General features: G+C 39.2%; 1 protein-coding gene across 1 annotated transcript; it reads right to left on the bottom strand.

The window, feature by feature from the left end:
- Window positions 1-254: 254 nt before the first annotated feature.
- Window positions 255-18,417, bottom strand: LOC131246503 (ribonuclease TUDOR 1-like). Its single transcript, XM_058246699.1, has 17 exons — window positions 18,258-18,417; window positions 16,995-17,160; window positions 16,299-16,373; window positions 16,078-16,191; window positions 15,858-15,962; window positions 15,028-15,234; window positions 14,713-14,928; window positions 14,522-14,629; window positions 10,808-10,978; window positions 6,413-6,610; window positions 5,962-6,330; window positions 5,619-5,849; window positions 5,359-5,547; window positions 5,204-5,284; window positions 4,919-5,113; window positions 2,615-2,992; window positions 255-710 (listed from the first exon to the last, which is right to left on the bottom strand). The coding sequence occupies exons 2-17, from the start codon at window positions 17,142-17,144 to the stop codon at window positions 522-524; spliced, it is 2,976 nt and encodes a 991-aa protein (XP_058102682.1). The 5' UTR covers window positions 17,145-17,160; window positions 18,258-18,417; the 3' UTR covers window positions 255-521.
- Window positions 18,418-20,289: the final 1,872 nt, after the last annotated feature.

The following is a 20,289-nucleotide window of genomic DNA, read 5'->3' as shown; positions in this document are numbered from 1 at the left end:
TTCATTTTTCCAATTTGAGTATATTTATCAACCATTAGCTTGGAAATCCCAACAACATCACCAGGAATGATTACAGCTACAACACCAGAAAACAATATTTCAAATACTTGTTATGAAACAGTAAGGATAGAATGACTACAACTACAACGCAAGGAAATTTGCTAATATTGTATGATGCAAAGGGGAAATTTTTAAAAAAAAAAAGAAACAAGGTAAAATACACCAATAATGTAGGAGCAGCACTGGAACAGCCATTAAGAAAACCACCGCATGTTAAGGGCCTCTACAGTCTCTGAGTGGAGAGAGGCAGACTGTCAGGATTCCCTTATTGAGATAAGTAACAACAAATGTTCCTTATACGTTTTTTCACAAAAAGAAAGGGAAAAAAATGAAGAAAGCGAAAAAAGAAGTAAATAAAAATTAACTCTCCCCACATTTTTTTTGACAGCCTCAGTTTCTCTATCAAGTATAAAATTATCTTAAATTATAACTTAAACTAACCTACAATACCAGATTTGCATTTATCGGCGACCACCGGCTTTCCTTGCAGGCGGAGCCGAGTCCTCTTCGTCAGATTGGATATCTCCATACTGCCACATCTTTAGCCTCTCACGCTTCGCCTTTGCTTGGTGTTCTTCCAAGTTATCAAGGGCTGACTGCCTTTCCTTAGTGTCCCACCTCTTCCTTCTTTCTAATCTAGCAAGTCCTTCCTATAAACATCAAAAGTTGCAGATTATAGAAAAAGACAAACTGCAGAATCAGTCTTCACTAGGGAGTCCTCCCATTTCCAGGTTTAAATCAGCTAAGTACTTGTAATTTCGCAACCAGTAGCCTTTACTCAGCACTCGAACAAGACACTGAGTAACAAGAATGATTGTTGGCTCGAGTTTGGGTTATTAGTACCATTCCGCAACATGGGATATATGAGATTGAAATCTTATTAATCATGATACTTCTTTTTTGGGTGTGTTTGGATGCACTATCAAATTGAATTGCAGTTACTAATCTAATAAAGTGACAGCAACCATGCTTGTAATTTACTTGGTATTCATAAAGGGACTGGGCTCAAAATTGAAGTTATGCTAGTGGTCCAGAAAGCAACCGATCACAATTTGAGAGCTACTCCTGCATTATGAATACTTGGAAACCTCACTAATATTGAAATGTCCTCTTCATCAAACTGAATATTGTGCATCCAAGAATAGCCACAGTGTTTAGACCAAAATGCCCAATTTAGCACTCAGAAAACTCAGAATCTGACTTGGAACACAGCCAGGTCAACTTGGCTCAGCAGAACTGGAGTACAGAATCCAAAATCCAGCTTCACACACACACACACACACACACACACACACACACAAACAAACACAAAAGGGACAGAAAGAAGAAAAGAAAATTGGAATATTGATGTAGCCATTGTTGTTAAAATCTGACTTGTAATTTCCAATTTGAATTACAATTCAATTCAAATCCCATGGGGAAAATTTTTTAATCTTGCCTAGATCCCTTTCTCAAAATAATAATAATAATAATAATAATAATAATAATTGGATCTTATGATTTATTGGTAAATCTTCATGATTTCAACCATACAATTTGACTTAATCTGACGATTCCATCAATAAACAGGGATCGCAGTTGTGGACTAAATCGTAGCCTGTAAAATTGCTACTTATTCTCCTTATTTTCCTTCCTTCAGAAGTTATTTGGGGTCGTCTAAGCCTAAATAATATCTATCATGCTTGCACTAAGCACTTACAAGAAGAACTATTAAGTTTTGTATAATTTCATAATACTTCATACATGGATGACTCCAATGATGATGGTTATAGCAGAGAGATGAAGATGTCAACAAAATTGATTGACTATTTGTATAAATTGAGATTTCACTATATTTACTTTTTTTTTTGGGGGGGGTTAGCTTGTTAGTACACACTCTCCATGTTAGCCACCCCGCTAGGGATCGATACCAAGACCTCAAGTGTTGAAACGAGGTATCTCCACTCAGTCTGCCAGTTGAACTATGGATCTGGGTGTTCACTATATTTACCTTTTATTCATTTGGGGCTTTAGTTTTGGTAGTCAAAACTTGGAAGTAGGAAGCCCAAAAAACACAGTTGTTATTTGTTTATAAGCAACAATCAATAATTTGTTGTCGTATTATTTTGAGATTTGCCCTTCAAAAAAAATAAAAGAAAATATTCCCTTCAAAAAAATTATGCTGATATTTTGCATGTCATGTGATGTGGCATGATAGAAAGTAGAAGTCCTAATCATATCCCACCTTTTTCATATTTTACTATTTTTTACATTTTTACCCAAAAATGTATTATTTTATATTTTTCTATATTTTATGAAACATAATGGACTAAAAATGTATTATTTTATATTTTTCTATATATTATGAAACATAATAAAAGGAGTTTTATGATCTTCAAATTTATGATTTACGATCTACGATCTCAAACATCTTGCATTTTGAGGATCCCATATGACTTTCAGAACATTAGATCTAGCCAAAGCCTCGTCAGAAATCCAAAGACCATTTGCTCATTTGACGAAACAAAAAGATGATGAATGGACCAAAGTAAAGAGATGAGGCATATGATCTGACCTGTAGCATGGCAGCGTTGATACTGGAACCAGCCTCTATGTCAACCAGAGTAACAATAAGAATCGCACCAGTGCCCTGTCCTCTCACTTTTCCACCAGAAGTATCCCTTTCTTCAACCATAGCCCTGAACTCTCTCGAACTGTTCATGGTGCACTCACTCAGATACTCTGCTGCTTCCTGGCCGAAATCCTCCTCCAGATTAGGGACCTTTATATATGCAAGGCTACATAGTTGAGCAAGGCCCGGGGCAGAGGAAACGGAAGGATCAAGAGGCCGTAATCGACTGTAAGGAATTGATTCTTGATTCCCATAATCAATGTAGAAGACTTCAAACTGGTCCTTTGAAGATTCAACAGGTCCACGTGACGCATTGACAATCTTTTTACATGTGAATGGAAGTTAGTCACCATGAGTGGCAAAATGGAATTGATAATCAACATATTAAAAAGATTAAAGGGAAAAAATCATACTACAATCATTAAACCAAGAGGAACTATTGGGTGCTAATGTATCTAGTGGGGTCTATGATTTTCTTTATTTTACAGGATGCATCGCAAAAGAGGATAACCCAACAAACACTTCCACCCGTTCTAACCAACAACTCCTTGGCATTTGATACTATTGTTGTATTCTTCTCTTAACTGAACGATTAAGAATCTTTAATCAGACTTCAGGATGCTTATAAGATCGACAGTCGAGATCACCTAACCATGGGCCCCATTATGCATACTGGTGCATCAGGACACTAATAGGTTCTATGAATCTGGACTTTATCCCCTATAGTTGCACCAGGGGTTGAGGGAAGCAGCAGCAGTTTTGAGTGAGGAGCAGGGAAGCGTCTGTTCCAAAATGTTAGCAAGTGAGAAAGCACAACTCGAAACAATATGCAGTGGGAGCAGCACCTAGGTGGAAGGTTTGTACAACTTACAAATCCACTCAAACGTCAATGATCAAGGTTTCAGCATCATTTACCAGGGGTTCAGCATCAGTTACCAGACAATTTTATTTACATTTATCAGAGCAGCATTTCTCTCCTTGTAAGCTACGCTCAAATCCAAGACCTCAATGTTGAAAGTTGAAACACACCCTGACTACCATTGAGCTACATGCTCGAACCCATTATTAGAGAAGCACTTCTCATCCTTCAATCAATTAAACTTATACCATTGAGGTGTTCAAAGAAATTTTCATAGTACTGTAAAGAATCTAAGATCTTGCGTGAGTGGTAAAGCTATCTAACATTTCTAGCATTTTTTAATGATGAAGCTAAATTCTATTAAAAAGCAAATAATAACTAAGGGTGTGTTGGGTTCAAGCCCGCAGCTCAATCGTGACAGGGTGTGTTCCAACATTGAGGTCTTGTGTTGAAGCCCAGCTTACCTATATAATAAATAAATAAATAAATTCCCAAGGGTGTGTTAAGTTTGGTTGCAGCAAATATCATGAATTTTCATGATATTTTGTGATTAATCAGGCTAATTTGGTTCAAATTTTAACAATAGTTCATGAAATTTGGTGTGACCAAACACATCCTAAAGCAAAATTGATGGTATAAAATATATTTCCTAAACATGTAAAGTCAGCACTTTATGTTGGCTCATTCTTCTTCAGCCGAAGTGATGATCAACCATATATTTGATAACATAAAAAGTCCTTAGTCATTTATGACTTGTGTAGAGTAATAAAAGATTTCATATGGGTTTAGTCCACCGAAGAACAGACAAGACTTATATTTGGTTGAAAGATTGCTTCAGGAAACAAAAATGTGCTAGTTTTACTTCCAGAAATATGCATCAATTTGTGGTAAATTGCCAGGCGAAGTTGAACCTGTAGCCCAACTTGGACAGTTGTCCATATTGCAATCATGATATTGTGGGTTTTATCCCAGCATGCCAATAATTATATTTACAAAAAAAAAAAAAAAAAAACCCCAAGGCATTAAAAGAAATCTCAATTTTCTGACCACGTCTTTCAGGAATAAAAAGGGCCATAGTTATTCCATAAGGGATTTAATAATAATAATAATAAATTAAATGAAAAAAAAAAAAAATTAAAGCAGTGGCAATTTGGTGGATCGAAAAAAGTGGATGCATTTCTAAAGATTTAAAACAAGACTAATATAACAATTTTCTTCACAGAGTTAAGATAGATTGTAATTTTACTCAGAAAAGGGTTCGGCTAGAATAGAAGAGTTTAGCCAAGTTGCTGGGACAGAGCAGATAAACGCTCCAAGAAATATAATTACCGAACGTGACTACCACCAATTTTCAACTGCATATAAGGATGTTTGAGTGTCAATCTTACCATGGCTCTGTTCCAAGAATTATCTGCACTGAACTGCGCAAGGACAATATCACCCTTCTTAGGATTAAAAGCACCAATAACAGGGGCTTCTTGAAGGCTCAACGAAGCTAGCTGCTTTTGAATAGCAGCCACTTTCTGGTCACCGACTGTTTGGATGTAGAACTTGCCACCTCCAAGTACTTCAGTTACCACCACCTGAAAGCAAAGCCCAGGAAGATACATAAATTATATGATTTAAGAAAACAAATAAGAAAGATGACAGATAAAGCAAATGTGACAAAGCACCTGAAGTACTTCCTTCTGTTTGCTTTCGACAACAGATGAACCATTTGCAACTTCCTGTCCTTCAACATAGTTCTCCCAAATCTGCAGAAAATATCTGTAAGCAGACCCTTCAGAAGAAAAACCAGTCCTGCACCATTTGAATTAACGTTTCTTACTTTCAGTCTCTGTTTTTTAGCAGACTGCTCGGCCTGTGCAAGGAGGTGAGCATCTGGGATCCTATCGGTGCCAAAAGAAGTTTGAAGCTTTGCTAGCCCAGCTTCTAGCAGAGTCACAGCCATGTTGGTCCTTGATTCCCACAAGGATCCCAAGAAAGTTCCAGTCCTGTCAACTGTTTCTACTTCTATCTGCATGCAAACCCCAAAAAAAATGAACAGCATAGAATGAAAGAACTTGAGGAAATTAACAGAACCAGTACCTCTACGTCCCTCTGCAGTATCTTCCTTCTCATGAAAGCAATTGCTTCGTCTGAGAAAGGCTCATCACGACCTGGGCATCTAACGCCAGAGAAAGAAAAGGCGATAGTGCAAGTTTCCTTGGGAATCAGCAATTTGAACCTATGACCACTCAGGACATAGTCCACAATAGCAGGTAGTCTTCTACTCCTTTGCAAGAAAGGCAAGAAATCTTTGGCCTTCTTTGCAGATGCCTGAGGAAATAAAATCATTGGGAATTGGTCAACACAGTAAATCCAGATATGGTTAAAAGGGATCAAGAAACTTATCAAAAATATATAAAGGTGAAATTGTTCAGGTTCTGACCGTTAGCAGGTCTGTTATGTGCATCACTGGAGGATCCTTGGCAGAATGGATCCCTTTCTTTCCATTGATAGCACGAGATTCAGCAGCCAGCAAAGCATCATAATAATTTGACCTCTCCTCAAAATCTCGGTGCCGGATAACTGTGCCAAATCCACGTGCAACAACGAGCTCAGCAACATTTACTCCTGCTGGTTGGCTGCCTTCAGAAGTTGGAACTGTTGCTGTGTCATCACCCTCAACCTTAGATGGAGAAACAAAGAAGACTGATCCAAAATCCATGACCCTAGAGTCTGAGGAGCCAGCTGCAGGTACTGGACTGGGCCCATCAGCCATGCCAACCTTTCTAGAATATTCCATTGATACATTTACCTGGAAAGACAAAAATATAATTTATTTATTTTTTTGCAAAGAAATTTGAATAGACTATTTATTGAGAGACTGGAGTACATACTTGGCGGCCAATAAGACGTGTGCGCAAGAACTCCTTGGCTTCACGAGCATAGGGAGCCGGTTTTTCATCTCTGCGAGGATTGCCTATTTTGGGTGACCTGATGCTTGAGAGATTCACTCGCCTCTCAGCTAGAGGACTGCCGAAAGGGATGGCATCATCGGCCACAATAATGCAGTCCCCACTAACAACCTCCACTACCTTAAAAAAACCAAAGAACGAAAGGGACAGAAATAAATAAATAAACATATATATATATATATATATATAGAGAGAGAGAGAGAGAGAGAGAGAGAGAGATGGTCTCCTGCAAGCAATGCCACGGGGAGACCATCCATGCGAATAAAGGGTTGGTGGGCCCCATCATGATGTGTTTCTAAAATACACTTCAACCATTAGGTGTGTGACCCTATGTTAGGCCGGGCTCAAAAATCAGGCAAATCTGTGATTCAGGTGGGCCACACCAAGGGAAACAATTGGGAGGGGACGCCAACCCATAATTTTTTATGGGGCCCACCATGATGTGTATGTAAAATCCACTCCAACTATCAGTCGCATCATCCAACATTAGACCTCGGGACCAAAAACAAGCTGACCCATAATTTAGGCTGGCCACACCAAAGGAAATAGTCGGGAGAGACACCCATACTTGATTTTTTACAGGGTCCACATGATGATTATGCGGAATCCACTCCAACTATTAGATGCCTCATGGAAGGTTATTCCTCAGGACAAAGCTAACTATTAGATGCCTCATGAAAAGTTATTCCTCTGGACAAAACTTAGGCCCATCAATGATTTACATGGGCCACACCAAGAGAAAATTTTGGAGGGTGCATACCCCCCTAAACTTTCCAATCACGTAGTCCACCTGAATCACAGATGATCCTGCTTTTTGGGTACTAGACCTAGCATGGGGTCACAGCACCTGATGGTCGGAGTGGATTTCACATACACATCACAGGCCCACCCATATTGCCCAACATTTGCTTGCACAACTTGCAGGAGACCATCACCAGTGTTCAAAATATTGGTATCGCACAATGTATCGCACCCTTGGGATACAGATATGTATCGGTTATCGCACGGGATATATCGTTTGTATCGCATAGTTTATCGTACTTTTTGGGAAACATGGGGAAACATTGGGAAAATTGTTGAATTTTTTAATGAAACTTTGAGAGTTGTTAAAAAGGCCCTTAATACACACTTTTAAATCATAACATCTCCAAAAAAAGATGCACATAATAAATTTCCTTTGTATAGGGTCCTAAGTTATGCGATGTTTAACTAAACTAACACAACTATATTTAAATTGAAATGCATGATATTTATAAATATATCATAGTCATGCATGAAAACACAACCAATTCCTTGCACGACACCTATGTACAATGGCTTTCACCTTTTGTAGGTTGTGTGTGGTAGGCGGATTAGCTACTGACAGGCTGAGACGTAGCTAGCCCCTACAGAAGTGACGAGACCAAGTTCTGTGGAACCCGCCATGATATATTTGTTGTATCCGCACCGTTCATTCATTTGAAGATATCAATTTAGGGTAGGAGCCAAAGAATGAGTCAAATCCAAGGCTCAAATGGACCCCACCATAGAACACAGTGGAGAGAGTGACACCCACCATAAAAATTTTCTACGGCCCAGAAAACAGTGGATCTGACTCATTCTTTGTCTCATGCCTTAAAATGATATACCTAAATGTATGGACAGTGTAGATACAACACATACATCATGGTGGGCCCCACAAAACTTGGTGCGTCACTTCGGTAGGCAGTCTGCCTACGCAACCCGTCAATCTCGTGCGCGAGGAGACGGATTGGCTACTCCCCCTGACACCAGCCTCATGGCTGATGGTCGGTGCTTTGTGGGCCTCACCATAATGTATTTGTTTCATCCATTCCGTTCATCCATTTCTACGGATCATTTTAGGGGTTGATACAATAAATCATAGGGATGTAAATCAAAGGTGGACCACACCAGAGGAAAACAATAATGATTGGATTCCAAAGCTTTTATGGCTCCCACAACGTTTTTAATGGTCAACATTCATTCAACATTGTTTCCTGTAATGTGGTCCACTTGAGTTGTGGATATGGTTCAATTTAGGGCTCAACGCCTGAAATGATCAATAAAAACGGATGGACGGAGTGGATAAACCACGTGTAATCACGGTGGGCCAACAAAGTTTACTCAGTAAGATAAGAGCGTACTGAGTACGCATTCGAACGTGAATACCCGTCAGTGACGGAGGCACAAGACGTCACCAAGTTATGTGGGTCCCACCATGATGTATTTTTTCTATCTACACCGTCCATACATTTGAAGAGATCATTTTATAGCATGAGCCAAAAAATGGGTCAGATCCAGAGCTCGAGTGGACCCCACCATAGAAATCAGTGGAGAAAGGTTTCAACGGTGGAAAGCATTTACCCCATCGGCGGGGAAGCGGATTGCGTACTGAGTAACTTAGTATGCTAAGCGTGCTGAGTAAACTCTGTGGGATCCACTGTGATTTATCTATTTGATCCACACCGTCCATCCATTTTAAAAGTTAATTTCAATTCCATATACCAAAAAAAAAATTATATCCAAAGATCAAGTAGACCACACCACAGGAAATAGTGTGAAATGAGTGTCTACCATTGAAAATTTCTAGGGGCCACCGAAGTTTTGGATCAAGCTGTTATTTTTTATTTCACTTCATCCAAGTCTTTTTCATCTTATGAACATGGTGGATGAGAAATAAATATCACTTTGGGCACTAGAAAGATTTCAACGATCAAAATCACTATTCAACACTATTTCCAGTGGTATGGTTCACTTGGGCTTTGTATATGCTTTAATTCTAGGCTCAACGTATAAAATTATGTGAAAAAACTTATGGATGGATTGGATAAACCGTATACATTCAAGGTGGACCCAACTGAGTTTACTCAGTAAGATAAAAGCGTACTGAGTAACTAGTACGCAATCCTATTTCCATCCGCCGAAGCGGATTGCACACTGTGTACTGAGTAAACTCTGTGGGGCCCACTGTCATTCATGCATTTTATCAAATCCGGCCATCCATTTTATCATATAATTTCAGGGCTTTTTCAAAAAAAGTAATCATATCCACGGCTCAAGTGGACCACACCACTTGAAAAAGTTTGAATTGAAGTCTACCGTTGAAAAGTTCTTGGGGGCCCACAGAAGTTTTAGATCAAGATGATATTTGTTTTTTCCATTCATCCATGTCTTTGTGATATTATGAACAGTTTGGATGACAAATAAACATCATTGGGGGCCTTATAAATATTTCAACGGTGGAAATCAATACTTCCACCGTTTCCTTTGGTATGTTCTACTGGAGATTTTGATATACTTTATTTTTGGGGTCAACCCCTAAAATGATCTGTAAAAACTGATGGACGGCGTGGATGAACTATATACCAAACAATGGACCCTACAGAGTTTACTCAGTACGATAAGAGCGTATTGAGTAACTCAGTACGCAACCCGATTTCCCATCCGCCCCTCTTTTCACTTTCCCTCTTCATTTTAGGGTTCATCCCCTCAAATCTCTCCATCCACGCAGTCCGATCCAATTCGTCCCCTCAAATCTCTCCATCCACGTAGTCCGATCTAGTTCGTCTCCTCAAATCTTCTTCCAGAAGGTCGATCCGGCCTGATTCCCCGCTGGAATCTCCGAGAAAGAGGGAAGATGAAGAAAATGGGAAGAAAATCGCACTTACCTGTCGAATGGGCCACCTCCGATCATCGCTACAGCCAGGTACTCTTCGATTTCTTTTTTTTTTTCTAATTCAATTTTTTTTTTTTTCCATTGGTCGGATCTGATATCGTCGATATATCGTGCGATATCGATGATAATATTGGCCGATATCTAGATTTGGGATTTGTTGGTATCTTCCGGGGTTATCCCGTGTATATCGTCTCGCAGTGGTGCGATACCGATAATATCGGCCGATAGTATCGATATTTGAAACACTAACCATCACTAATGCTATGAGGTCGGCCTCGTGGAAGCTTCCCATGAGGTAGAACTCTATGGCCCCCACCTTCATGTGTGTCGGGCATCCACGCCATCAATTAGATGCACCCCTCTAAGGTGGGCCATTGGCCTAAAAATCAGGCCGATCCATGGCTTGGGTGGGCCACCACAAAATAGTTGAGACTAGATGCCCAGCCACTGAAACTTTCCTGATTGTTTATAGGGCCCACTGAGATGTGGTTCAAACATCCAGCCCATCATTGTGTGCATCCCAGTTGGATGAGGGGTCACACCAAATTTCAGATACATAACATATATATATATATAGACATTGACACACACACACACATGGAAGTCTCTTGTCAAAATGATTGCTTGGAACAGTCAGTTACCTTTCCTGTGAAGTTTTGGTCATGGATTGCCTTTGAATTTGTTGCTGGGGGAACATAATTTGTCCAAATTCTCAAGCGATCCTTCTTCACTTGAAGCTCAGCAGCCTTCAACTTCCGCTTGGCTTCGTCCTCCATCATATTTGCACTCCATTCTACATATTTGGCCAACCCCTACACAAAAGAAATCCAACACTCTGGAAAGTTATATCCTCCCAAGTAATAAAAATGTTATCTGTGGATGCATTTATGAAAAGTGTGGGAAGGATCAAACCAGAAAATTAAGAAAACTATGCAATTCAAGTAATAAGACAAGTTTACCGTAGTTACATAAGTGCTCAACCTCAAAGCTCAGAATGCAGCAACAATATCATTAAGTAGGGCATGTGACTAAAGCAAATACAATATGATGGGACAACTTGCATCTCCATCTAGCATCCGAATAAAAAGACAGGCCCCTAACTTTGAGTTACAAGCTTACTAGTAGACACAAGGCGTGCATTGCACATGGAGAGAGGAAGTTGTTTGTAAGACTTGGGATGGTGGAGCAGTTGAAAAAAAACAGGTCTCTTTGAGCTTTGCTAAGCCCACAAGTGTTGACAGCCCAGCTCATCTACATGCTAGTGCACATGTTAACATGCCACAAATGTGCTAGATCTGAGCTTTCCATGAGATGGGCCATATTGCTTAGATCATCTTACATAAAAATCAGGCAGATTCACTCCTGAGATAGGCAAGATCATACAAAACAAATGGATGGTCTAAATGAAATTTTTATAGATGCTGCCTGATTTTTGGTCCAAATGATGGTATGGGTAACATCATGGAAAAGCTTGGACCTAGCACAAAACCTCTTCTCATTGAGGACAAGTTGCTAGGGGGCTTCACCAATGCCCTTTCCTTTGATTTAAAACCCTTCCCATGTCATTTAATAAGGCATGGGTTTAGCAATTCCAAAAAGTATCTGGATACAAATTTCTAACCCCAGCTATTCTCATTATGTAGAGATGTTAGCATTAGGTAATGAGGAAACTACTACGTCCAATAATGAGTAGAATAGAAGAATATAAGGTACAAACTATCTCCACCAGTCCCATGCAGACAAACAGTCTTTTCTTTTAAAATAATAATAATAATAATCAGTGTCCTTTCACTAACACATTGCATGGTGACAAGTCTCATTTCCCGTCAAATTTTCGGAAAAAAATTTCTCGTAATTTTTCTAAACTTGAGTTTTTTTATCTGGAATTTCATGAGATCTCACAGAAAATGAAAAGATAAAATAAAACAGAAAAAATTAAGCAGTAAAAAAAGAGATTAAAAATGATTTCCGGGAAATTTTTCTTGATATTAAAACAGGTGAACATTGGCATATCATCATTATATTATCGGGGGCTTTGGTGATATTTGAAAAATCAGGATATTATCAAGTCAGTGCCGTTTTCTAAAAATACAAGGAGAATATAACTAAATTTTCAAAATGTTGGAGATATTTGTCTCCATGCACATTGGATGGACCACATGGGCTAGGGAGAAAGGACAGTATAGCAACGGACTGAACAGATACTTGCACATCTCTACGAAAGGGCACAACCAACATGTTACCCATTTTAGAGACTAGGGCTGTCAATGGGTCAGGTTCAGGCCCCGGGACACCAGACCCAAGCATGTTATGGCCCTACTATCTCATGTCAAAACCAAAGCATAAGCTTGAGCCTGATTGAATCTAATAAGCACAAGAATAACAATTTGGGTGTTGAACCTATTATTATATCAAGAGATTGCAACGGCACACAGGAATAATAGAAGAGCACAAAACAAACGAGAACAAGGATTTACATGTCGGTGACTGTGTCCACGAGAGAAGAACATCGAAGAGTTTTCACTGTGTCGAAGTTTCAAAGTACAACCGAGAGCCACCACTAAACAAGGTTTTTTGCAAGCCCAACCTTAATCCTACTCAAACAGAGTTACATATTACCCTACCAAAAATGCTACTCAACACGGGATCAGGCTAAACAAAATACAAGACATTTGCATGGACCACGGAACACCTATGATCAAATATAGATGGCAACAGTATCTTCCACATAGCATCCAGCAAGGATGATGTAGTAGTGAACAGAGCGTCAGTGATGGCACACTGTTTTTAAACCCACAGACTCCCAAATAAATGATATAGATGACTGAACACAGACACAGTAACAGGAAAGATAGCAGCGCCATGCCCATAGAATTAGAGCGTCTCCACATTGATGTAACAACTGATGGGGATGTGCATGTTGTCTTCATAAGAGCCCGAAAGAAAAACCAAACTAGGGGTCTCAGATGGTTGTGAAGCAACCAAAGCAGTAAATGCCACATAATTTGTTATCAAATGTGACATTCTAAGAAAATGACAATATGTGCACATCCATGCCCATAGGTTGGTTGGTCGCCCTGCAAACCTTACAGATGTTGCTAACAAAGAAAAATTGTCTGGTTCAGTGTTTTAAAACCCAGAGCATGCTAGCTGATATGACTAGTCTAGACCAAAACTCCCCAACAAAAATGGATTAGATCATAAAAACCTGTTTGGGCAAGAAACCACTCAAACCATCCAGGTCAAATGGTCCAACAACCCAGGTGCATTTAATCAATCCCAACTGGATAAGTCAATCTTTTCTTCAATGGCATGTAAGATGCACTCAGTAAAGTTCCAACACCTGCAACATTCCTCCTGGGAAAAAGGCATCTTATCCTTTGTGCAACAACTTTCCTTGCTGCTGTTACCTTCTTTTTCCTTCTATTCATCCACAATTCACATAGATATCATTGGTTGGACCAGTTTGGGCTGAGCTGGACAGGTCAGGGACCATTCCATGTTTTAGAACATTGGTGGACACTTATTGTTAGCAAGAATCTAAGGAACCTATAAAAAATGGACAAGGCTATGATGATGAAAATTATGACCTAGGCCTATTCTGATGTGACGAGCTCGTATAAAAATGCATAGCATAGCCACTATTCACTTCGCAAAAGGAATTCAAAAAGTGGGTCATTTCAATGTCACCTCAAATTCTCCTTGTGGATAAAACAAACCCTTAGGTTGCATTTGGATGCAAAGTGAATTGATTTGCAAAGAATCAGCTTAAACAAGAAAATCGCCCAACTCCAATTTTTCCCATCAATCAATGATCAAACTGTAAAGTCATTTCCTAGTAGTCATAATAAGGAAGAACCCTGAAATTGTTGTTACAATCCTCTCAAGGGAAAGTTGAAAGAATGTGATTGCAATTTGGAGCTAAACCCTCATTATCATGGGAGGTAACTAGACTATGGTCTTCATTGGACGACTATCTGCAACTCAATGGCACAGACAAATGCACTCTTATGATTACAAATTTCTATCCTTTTGGCTAAAACAATAGAAAAAAAAAAAGAGGATTTGAACCCCATACCACAAACCTTAATGACAACTCAATCAATCAGAGATCAAGCATTGACCAGGACATATTACAACCTCAGAAACCTAGCAACTCAGCAAATAACCAATGGAACTTATCTGCTTCAAATCAGTGTAGGAAATAGCAGGGGGCATCATTAATCCTGAAGAGAAGATTACTTTATGCTTTTATATGCCAAAATTATACTTTTTGCTGGTAACAATAAATTTTATGAAAGGAAATATGCCACAATTATACTCAATTTTGTTCATTAAAAAATAAAATAACATACGTTTTCTACTAGCTCCAATGCCAGGTCCTTCAATGAATCACCGTCAGCATAATATACTGAACCAATCAGATTGCTGAATTTGTCTACACCCTCTAGCACAATCCGAACCTGCCAATTCCATCAAGAAGCAGATTAGCTGAGAACATAAATAGCAACAGAATATTTTATGCACAAAACCGCAACCCACTCACATCTCTGTTCAGAACACGAATCTCCGTGAAGTGTTTAGCTTCTCTTCCAAATGGATCCGGTGATATTTCAGTAGAAGACACAGTGGAGGCCGCAAGTCTCTGTGCAGATGTCAGAGGCGGTCGAGTTTCACTAGAAACTTCTCCATTGGTGTCTTCAGAAGTTATTTCAGGCTCTGCAACTGTTTCTACCACAGCCCTTCTTCCCATAGATGGGGCCTAATTGTAAACATGTAAAGATTTAATCAGTATAAATTATAAAATAAACAAACTGGTATAAGATTGATGAGACCTTGACAGGAATTACACAGTTCTTACCTGGATACCAGCAACAAATACTTGGACAAATTGAAAGTCCGGAAGCAAATAGACTCGAACAGTACTACCATCTCGAACCTGTTCAACAATGCCTTCCATAGGCCGACTCTTGTTGGCAGCTAACAGGCCCATTGCATCTAAGTTACTAGGATCCCCAATGGCAGAAGGAGGTAGATTCCTGATGGCTGACTCTGAAGAGCCAGGTGCCTGCATCAAAAAACAACCATATTGAACATGAGAACTTAATCCCGAGTATATGTTTGTAGTTGTTGTTTCCTCCTTTCTTTTTCTTTCTTTGGTCAACTAAAACCTTTAGGCTAGGTGGAACTTATACCTCATCTTTGAGGAAAATACAAGTTTAACTTTGTTTTTGACAAAGATCACGTGAGTGTGAAGTTATGCTTTGGATGCTTCACTATAGAATAGATCGATCCCTGAAGCATCACCATGCAAACATGCAAGGCTACAACTTCAACTTCCTTGGTAGACGAATTAAGAGAATACCTTCTTAATGTTGATAAACGATGAACTTCACTAGGCAATAGGGCTAGCAATAGGGGAGGCCAGCACCTTAGGATCATAAACCAAACCTTCCATGGTCTGGGCATGGGGCCAGACCTGACTTTCAGGCCCAGTTAATCAACAGCAACCAGCTCAGCCCAAACAAGGACCACTGCAACCCTTAATAGGGAAGGCCTAAATGACTACTTTCGGGGATACAAAAAGTGGGGAAAGATCACCTCTTGGATCAAGGCAAGGGTTTATAATCCATTTTCTAATTTGCAGAAATTATATACAGAACAGACAGATGTGAGAACATGCACACTAGCCTTGTTCCAACGGCCTAAACCTTGTTGCTTTGCTTGATCTTCAAGACGCTGCAATTCCACCAAGAAAGGGCTAGCTTCTCCTTTCTGTTGGCCCTGCTCCCTAACCTGCATAAATTATATTCATTCAAAATAAAACTAAAAGTGCTAAGAAATCTTTCACCTTACATATTTAGGGTGCAAATGAGAATTAATTCGTAACTTGCACAGAAAGAAGTGCTACCTTTGCCCAGCCTTCAGAAACAACGAGCACGGCAACATTTTTATCACCAAGAAAAACAGAACCAAATTCTCGCCCTATGGATGGTACTGTGTAATCTACTTTAAAGGTAACCTCCTGCAATAATCAAGAGCATGACATCAGAACTAGATAAAATTTTCACTCCAAAAGAAATTGTTAAGCATGGCACCAAATCAAGGTGGAAAAGTTTATAGGGAAAGAACCTTTCCAATACAGAGTTTCCTTAAGTACTCCCTGCTATCCCAGGCAAATGGTTCATCTATGCCACCTCTACGGGCCTGGGACACATGAAACAGTATTCCAAAAAATAAGGTCACTGGCTGTACCAAGATGCTACACCATGAAACAACAATTAAGAGAGGACAAGTAAAACTGTCAACTTAAATATCTCTAGGTTGAGACATAGAGCACCACCCGATTTAGGTATGGACTCGACCCATAGGGTTGTAAGTTCATCAAATTGAGTAATCTGCTAGATAATGAGAATATTTAACACTAAGCATACAAGCCACTTTTTTTGGAATGTTGAAATGACTGTTAACATGTAAACTTGACATCATATATCAAATAACCAACAACCTCCTTTTTTAAATTTGCCTTGATGATGGCATGGAACAAAAGTGACAACAAAGAATTGCAGCCTATGTGAAATTTTCAAAAAAGAAGAAGAAGAAGAAGAAGAGAGAAGAAGAGAGAAGAAGAAGCAACTCAGTCAAACAAAGTTACTGGTGCAGTTGCGAAACTGCATAAATATCATTATCAATTACTTCCGCTACAAACATGTAGAAACAAACTATGCATCATTACATGAAGAAGTCCTGCTGGCAAACAAATTCAAATTAAAGCAGAAATATAAATGCTTAATGAGGATCACAGATGCAGAAAGACTTAGCACACACCAATCTAGGAGCAATAAGAGAGGACAGGGTGATAGTCTTCTCAGGCGGGATGTCAGCCTTTGTACTGCCCATTATCACAAGGCAATCCCCTGAAGGAACAGCTTTAACTCTTCCTCTCAACCATCCCGTCGGTGTAGCTGCCGATGCCATGTCAACAGCTAAAAATCTGCACCAAGGAAAAGAGAGAAAACACAAAACATCTCAGTGAGGATTTGAAGCTTGGCTTCAGAAAAACACTAAAATGTCCCCATACTATTACATTTCATAAATTTTGTACCAGTATACATAACAGCTGCTTTTTAATTGAAAACCAATTTTCCAAATAACAGTAGTTTCAGGACAAAAGACTTAAATAAACCACTGAAACATTACAACCGGCAATTTGACTTTCTTCTTTTTACTTTTTTTAGTTTTACTTTAATTTGAAAAGCATTAAAATGGCCATTAGAATTAGATAAAGGTTATGGTACTTGGCCGTTATATTTTCATAAGGCTGAAAGCATATTTTCAAAGTCAAGTCAATCAGCTGTAGTCTTTTTGTGTCTTTGCTACTCCTTCTCACTTGCATCTCATACCACAAAAGAACACAAAAGTCACCACAATCAACATTCAAGATTCTAAAGGGAGAGGCAAGCATGCAGAAAGAAACTGATCTCAACCTACTGCAGAAGCTGATCGACGAAGTCCTGCCAATTGAGATATTCAATCTAATATGCATGCATAAGATCAACGAATACAGATAATACTTTTCAGTTGAAAAATATTTTTTTATAAATCAGATTTCGTAGTCAATCAAGAAACAAAAGCTACCGATTTATGAAACCTAAATCTGAATTTCTCGCCATTCAAAAAAAAATCTACAAGAATTTTAAAAGAACAACGAAACAATTAAATCAGATCCTTGTTCTTACAAGATCATGAGAAATACCCTCCACAGGCCAATGAAATTTCAAAAATTACGGCAAGCAATCTCGATCAAATCCGATCAGTCACCTGATCTCAGAAACTCCCTAGATCAACACCCATTAAAGAAAGAAAAAACAAAACAAAACGATCAGATCAAAACCGATTGGATTTCTAACGAGAATCCGTGCTAAAGGGAGCGAAATTGAGCAGATCGGAAGGTGGAGAAGATCCAAACCTACAAAACATTACAGATATCGAAAGAATACGCCATAAAAAAGCCAAATTGGCAGATCTTGGCGTGAAAAAGACCGATCTGAAGTGGTTTTGAATGTAAAAAGAGATCTGAGAAAGCCTTACCTCGATCCGCACGAGAGAAAATCTGTAGAAGCAGAAGCAGAAGCCTTGTGTAGATCGAGCGGAGAAAATCCAAAGAGCAGAGTCTGTTTTTATATATGAGTCGGACACGGCTCGTAGAGTCCTCAGACGGGTGTGAGATGTCAGAAACATCTGAGAGAGGATTTACGAAAGAAAGGATATCTAATTGACGAAGATACCCTCCATTTTTCACCGAATTTCAGAGCAGCGTAAATAAAACAAGGTCGGAAGTAGTTTACCACCATTTAAAAAAAATGCTCTGTTGGGTTTTGGCCCGTACGAGATCGGGAGTTTTGAGGTGGAGGATTGGGTGGGCCATCATGATGTATTTGTTTCATCCAAGCCATCCATCCGTTTTTACCAGCTCTTTCAAATACGTGAGCCCAAATTTAAAGGATATCCAAAGCTCAAATGGACCACATCATAGGAAACATTGGGACAATGACATTCACCGTTGAAACCTTCCAATGGCCACGGTTATGTTTAATTAGACCACATATCACCCCCATTTAATGCAGTAGTGCTGACAATGTTGTGTTTCGTCACTTGGATATCTCAGCTGGAACCGGATTGGGTGGTCACATCATCGCCAGCGGTAACTCGGTGGGGCCCACCGTAATGGACGCGGATTAGCTACTGACAGTGACAGGTTGAGTAGCGAGACTGGCTACTGAAGTGACCTCACCGAGTTCTATGGACCCCACCATGATGTATTTTTTATATCCACACCGTCCATCCAAAAGATCATTTCAAGGCATGAGCAAAATAATTAGTTAGATCCACTCCACCTTTGGAAACAGTGGGGAGACTGACGCCCACCATTAAAAACTTCTAAGAGCCACAGAAGATCAAGCTGATATTTGTGTTTTACTTTCTTTAATATCTGTTTTAACTTATGAAGAAGTTGATCTCAAATAAACATCATGGTGGACGTTGGAAAGGTTTTAACGGTCAGAGTTACTCTCCCTATTGTTTCTGTGGTGGGTCTACTCTAGCTTTAGATCTGCCTCATTATTAATTTGTCTCATACCCTACAATGATCTCTACAAATGGATGTACGGTGTGGATACAATATATACATCATGGTGGGGCCCACAGAAATTGGTGACGTCACTTCCGTAGAGAGTCTCGCTACTCAACGCGTCCCACCATAATGTACATGGTTCATCTCATCCATATATCTACTTTGTTGACTCATTTAAAAAAATGAAGCAAAAGGTGAGATACAGTCAAAGTTCAGGTGGACCACCCTAAAGAAAATAATGGAGATTGAACGCCCACAATTAAGAACTTCTTAGTAATACAGAAGTTATTATCAAGCTATTATTTACATTTTCCCTTGGTTTAGAGGCTCAGGAAGTTTCAACGGTGAGTATTATTATCACATTGTTTCCCTTGGTGTGGTCCACTTCACCTTTGGATCTTCTTCTTTTTTGGGCTCATAATCTAGAATGGGCTGTAAAAATATATGAACGGCGTGGATGAGCCAGAAGATACACGTGCCCTTATATTTTCTGATATTTATAATATTCTTTCTCGTTTTCAAATTCAGAGCCGCTTTCGTAACTTTCTCTTGGCACGGGGTATGGACGTAGTCACGTAGTTTAGATGAAAAGGTGAAACGAATGATGAAATGACCAAAATACCCTTACACCTATCCAATGCAATCTCTCCCCGTCGGTGCGCCTAGCTGCATGCATTCTCTCTCTTTATAATGCTACTTAGTTGAAGTCGTTCACATGGACAATCCAAATTGATTGATCTGAACCGTTTATTCATTCCAAAACACATTTTATGGATTATCATGTAAAATTACCACAATTAAATGATCCTATCTATCCTTGATTTTTGAAACTATTTACTCTAATTACCATCCTTTTTTAAGCCATGGATGGAACGGTTATGATTGCCTAACAAAAGAGATTCTTTAAGATAGTAAGTAGTCCATGATGGGTCTTAAAAAATAAAAAGACAAAATTATTGAATGATATTTTTTGTTTAAAAAAAAAAAAAT

Source organism: Magnolia sinica, chromosome 5 (assembly GCF_029962835.1).
Source record: "Magnolia sinica isolate HGM2019 chromosome 5, MsV1, whole genome shotgun sequence".
In the NCBI taxonomy this organism is placed as follows: domain Eukaryota; kingdom Viridiplantae; phylum Streptophyta; class Magnoliopsida; order Magnoliales; family Magnoliaceae; genus Magnolia; species Magnolia sinica.
This window is presented reverse-complemented; position numbering and strand designations above follow the sequence as displayed.

What these genes read in the sequence shown, in the direction of transcription:
- LOC131246503 (XM_058246699.1), bottom strand. Translation starts at nt 17,144, where the DNA reads ATGGCATCGGCAGCTACACCGACGGGATGGTTGAGAGGAAGAGTTAAA. An exon ending in CACGTCTTATTGGCCGCCAA is followed by an intron (nt 6,331 to 6,412) that starts GTATGTACTCCA and finishes TTGTCTTTCCAG; the next exon opens with GTAAATGTATCAATGGAATA. An exon ending in ACATAACAGACCTGCTAACG is followed by an intron (nt 5,850 to 5,961) that starts GTCAGAACCTGA and finishes TTATTTCCTCAG; the next exon opens with GCATCTGCAAAGAAGGCCAA.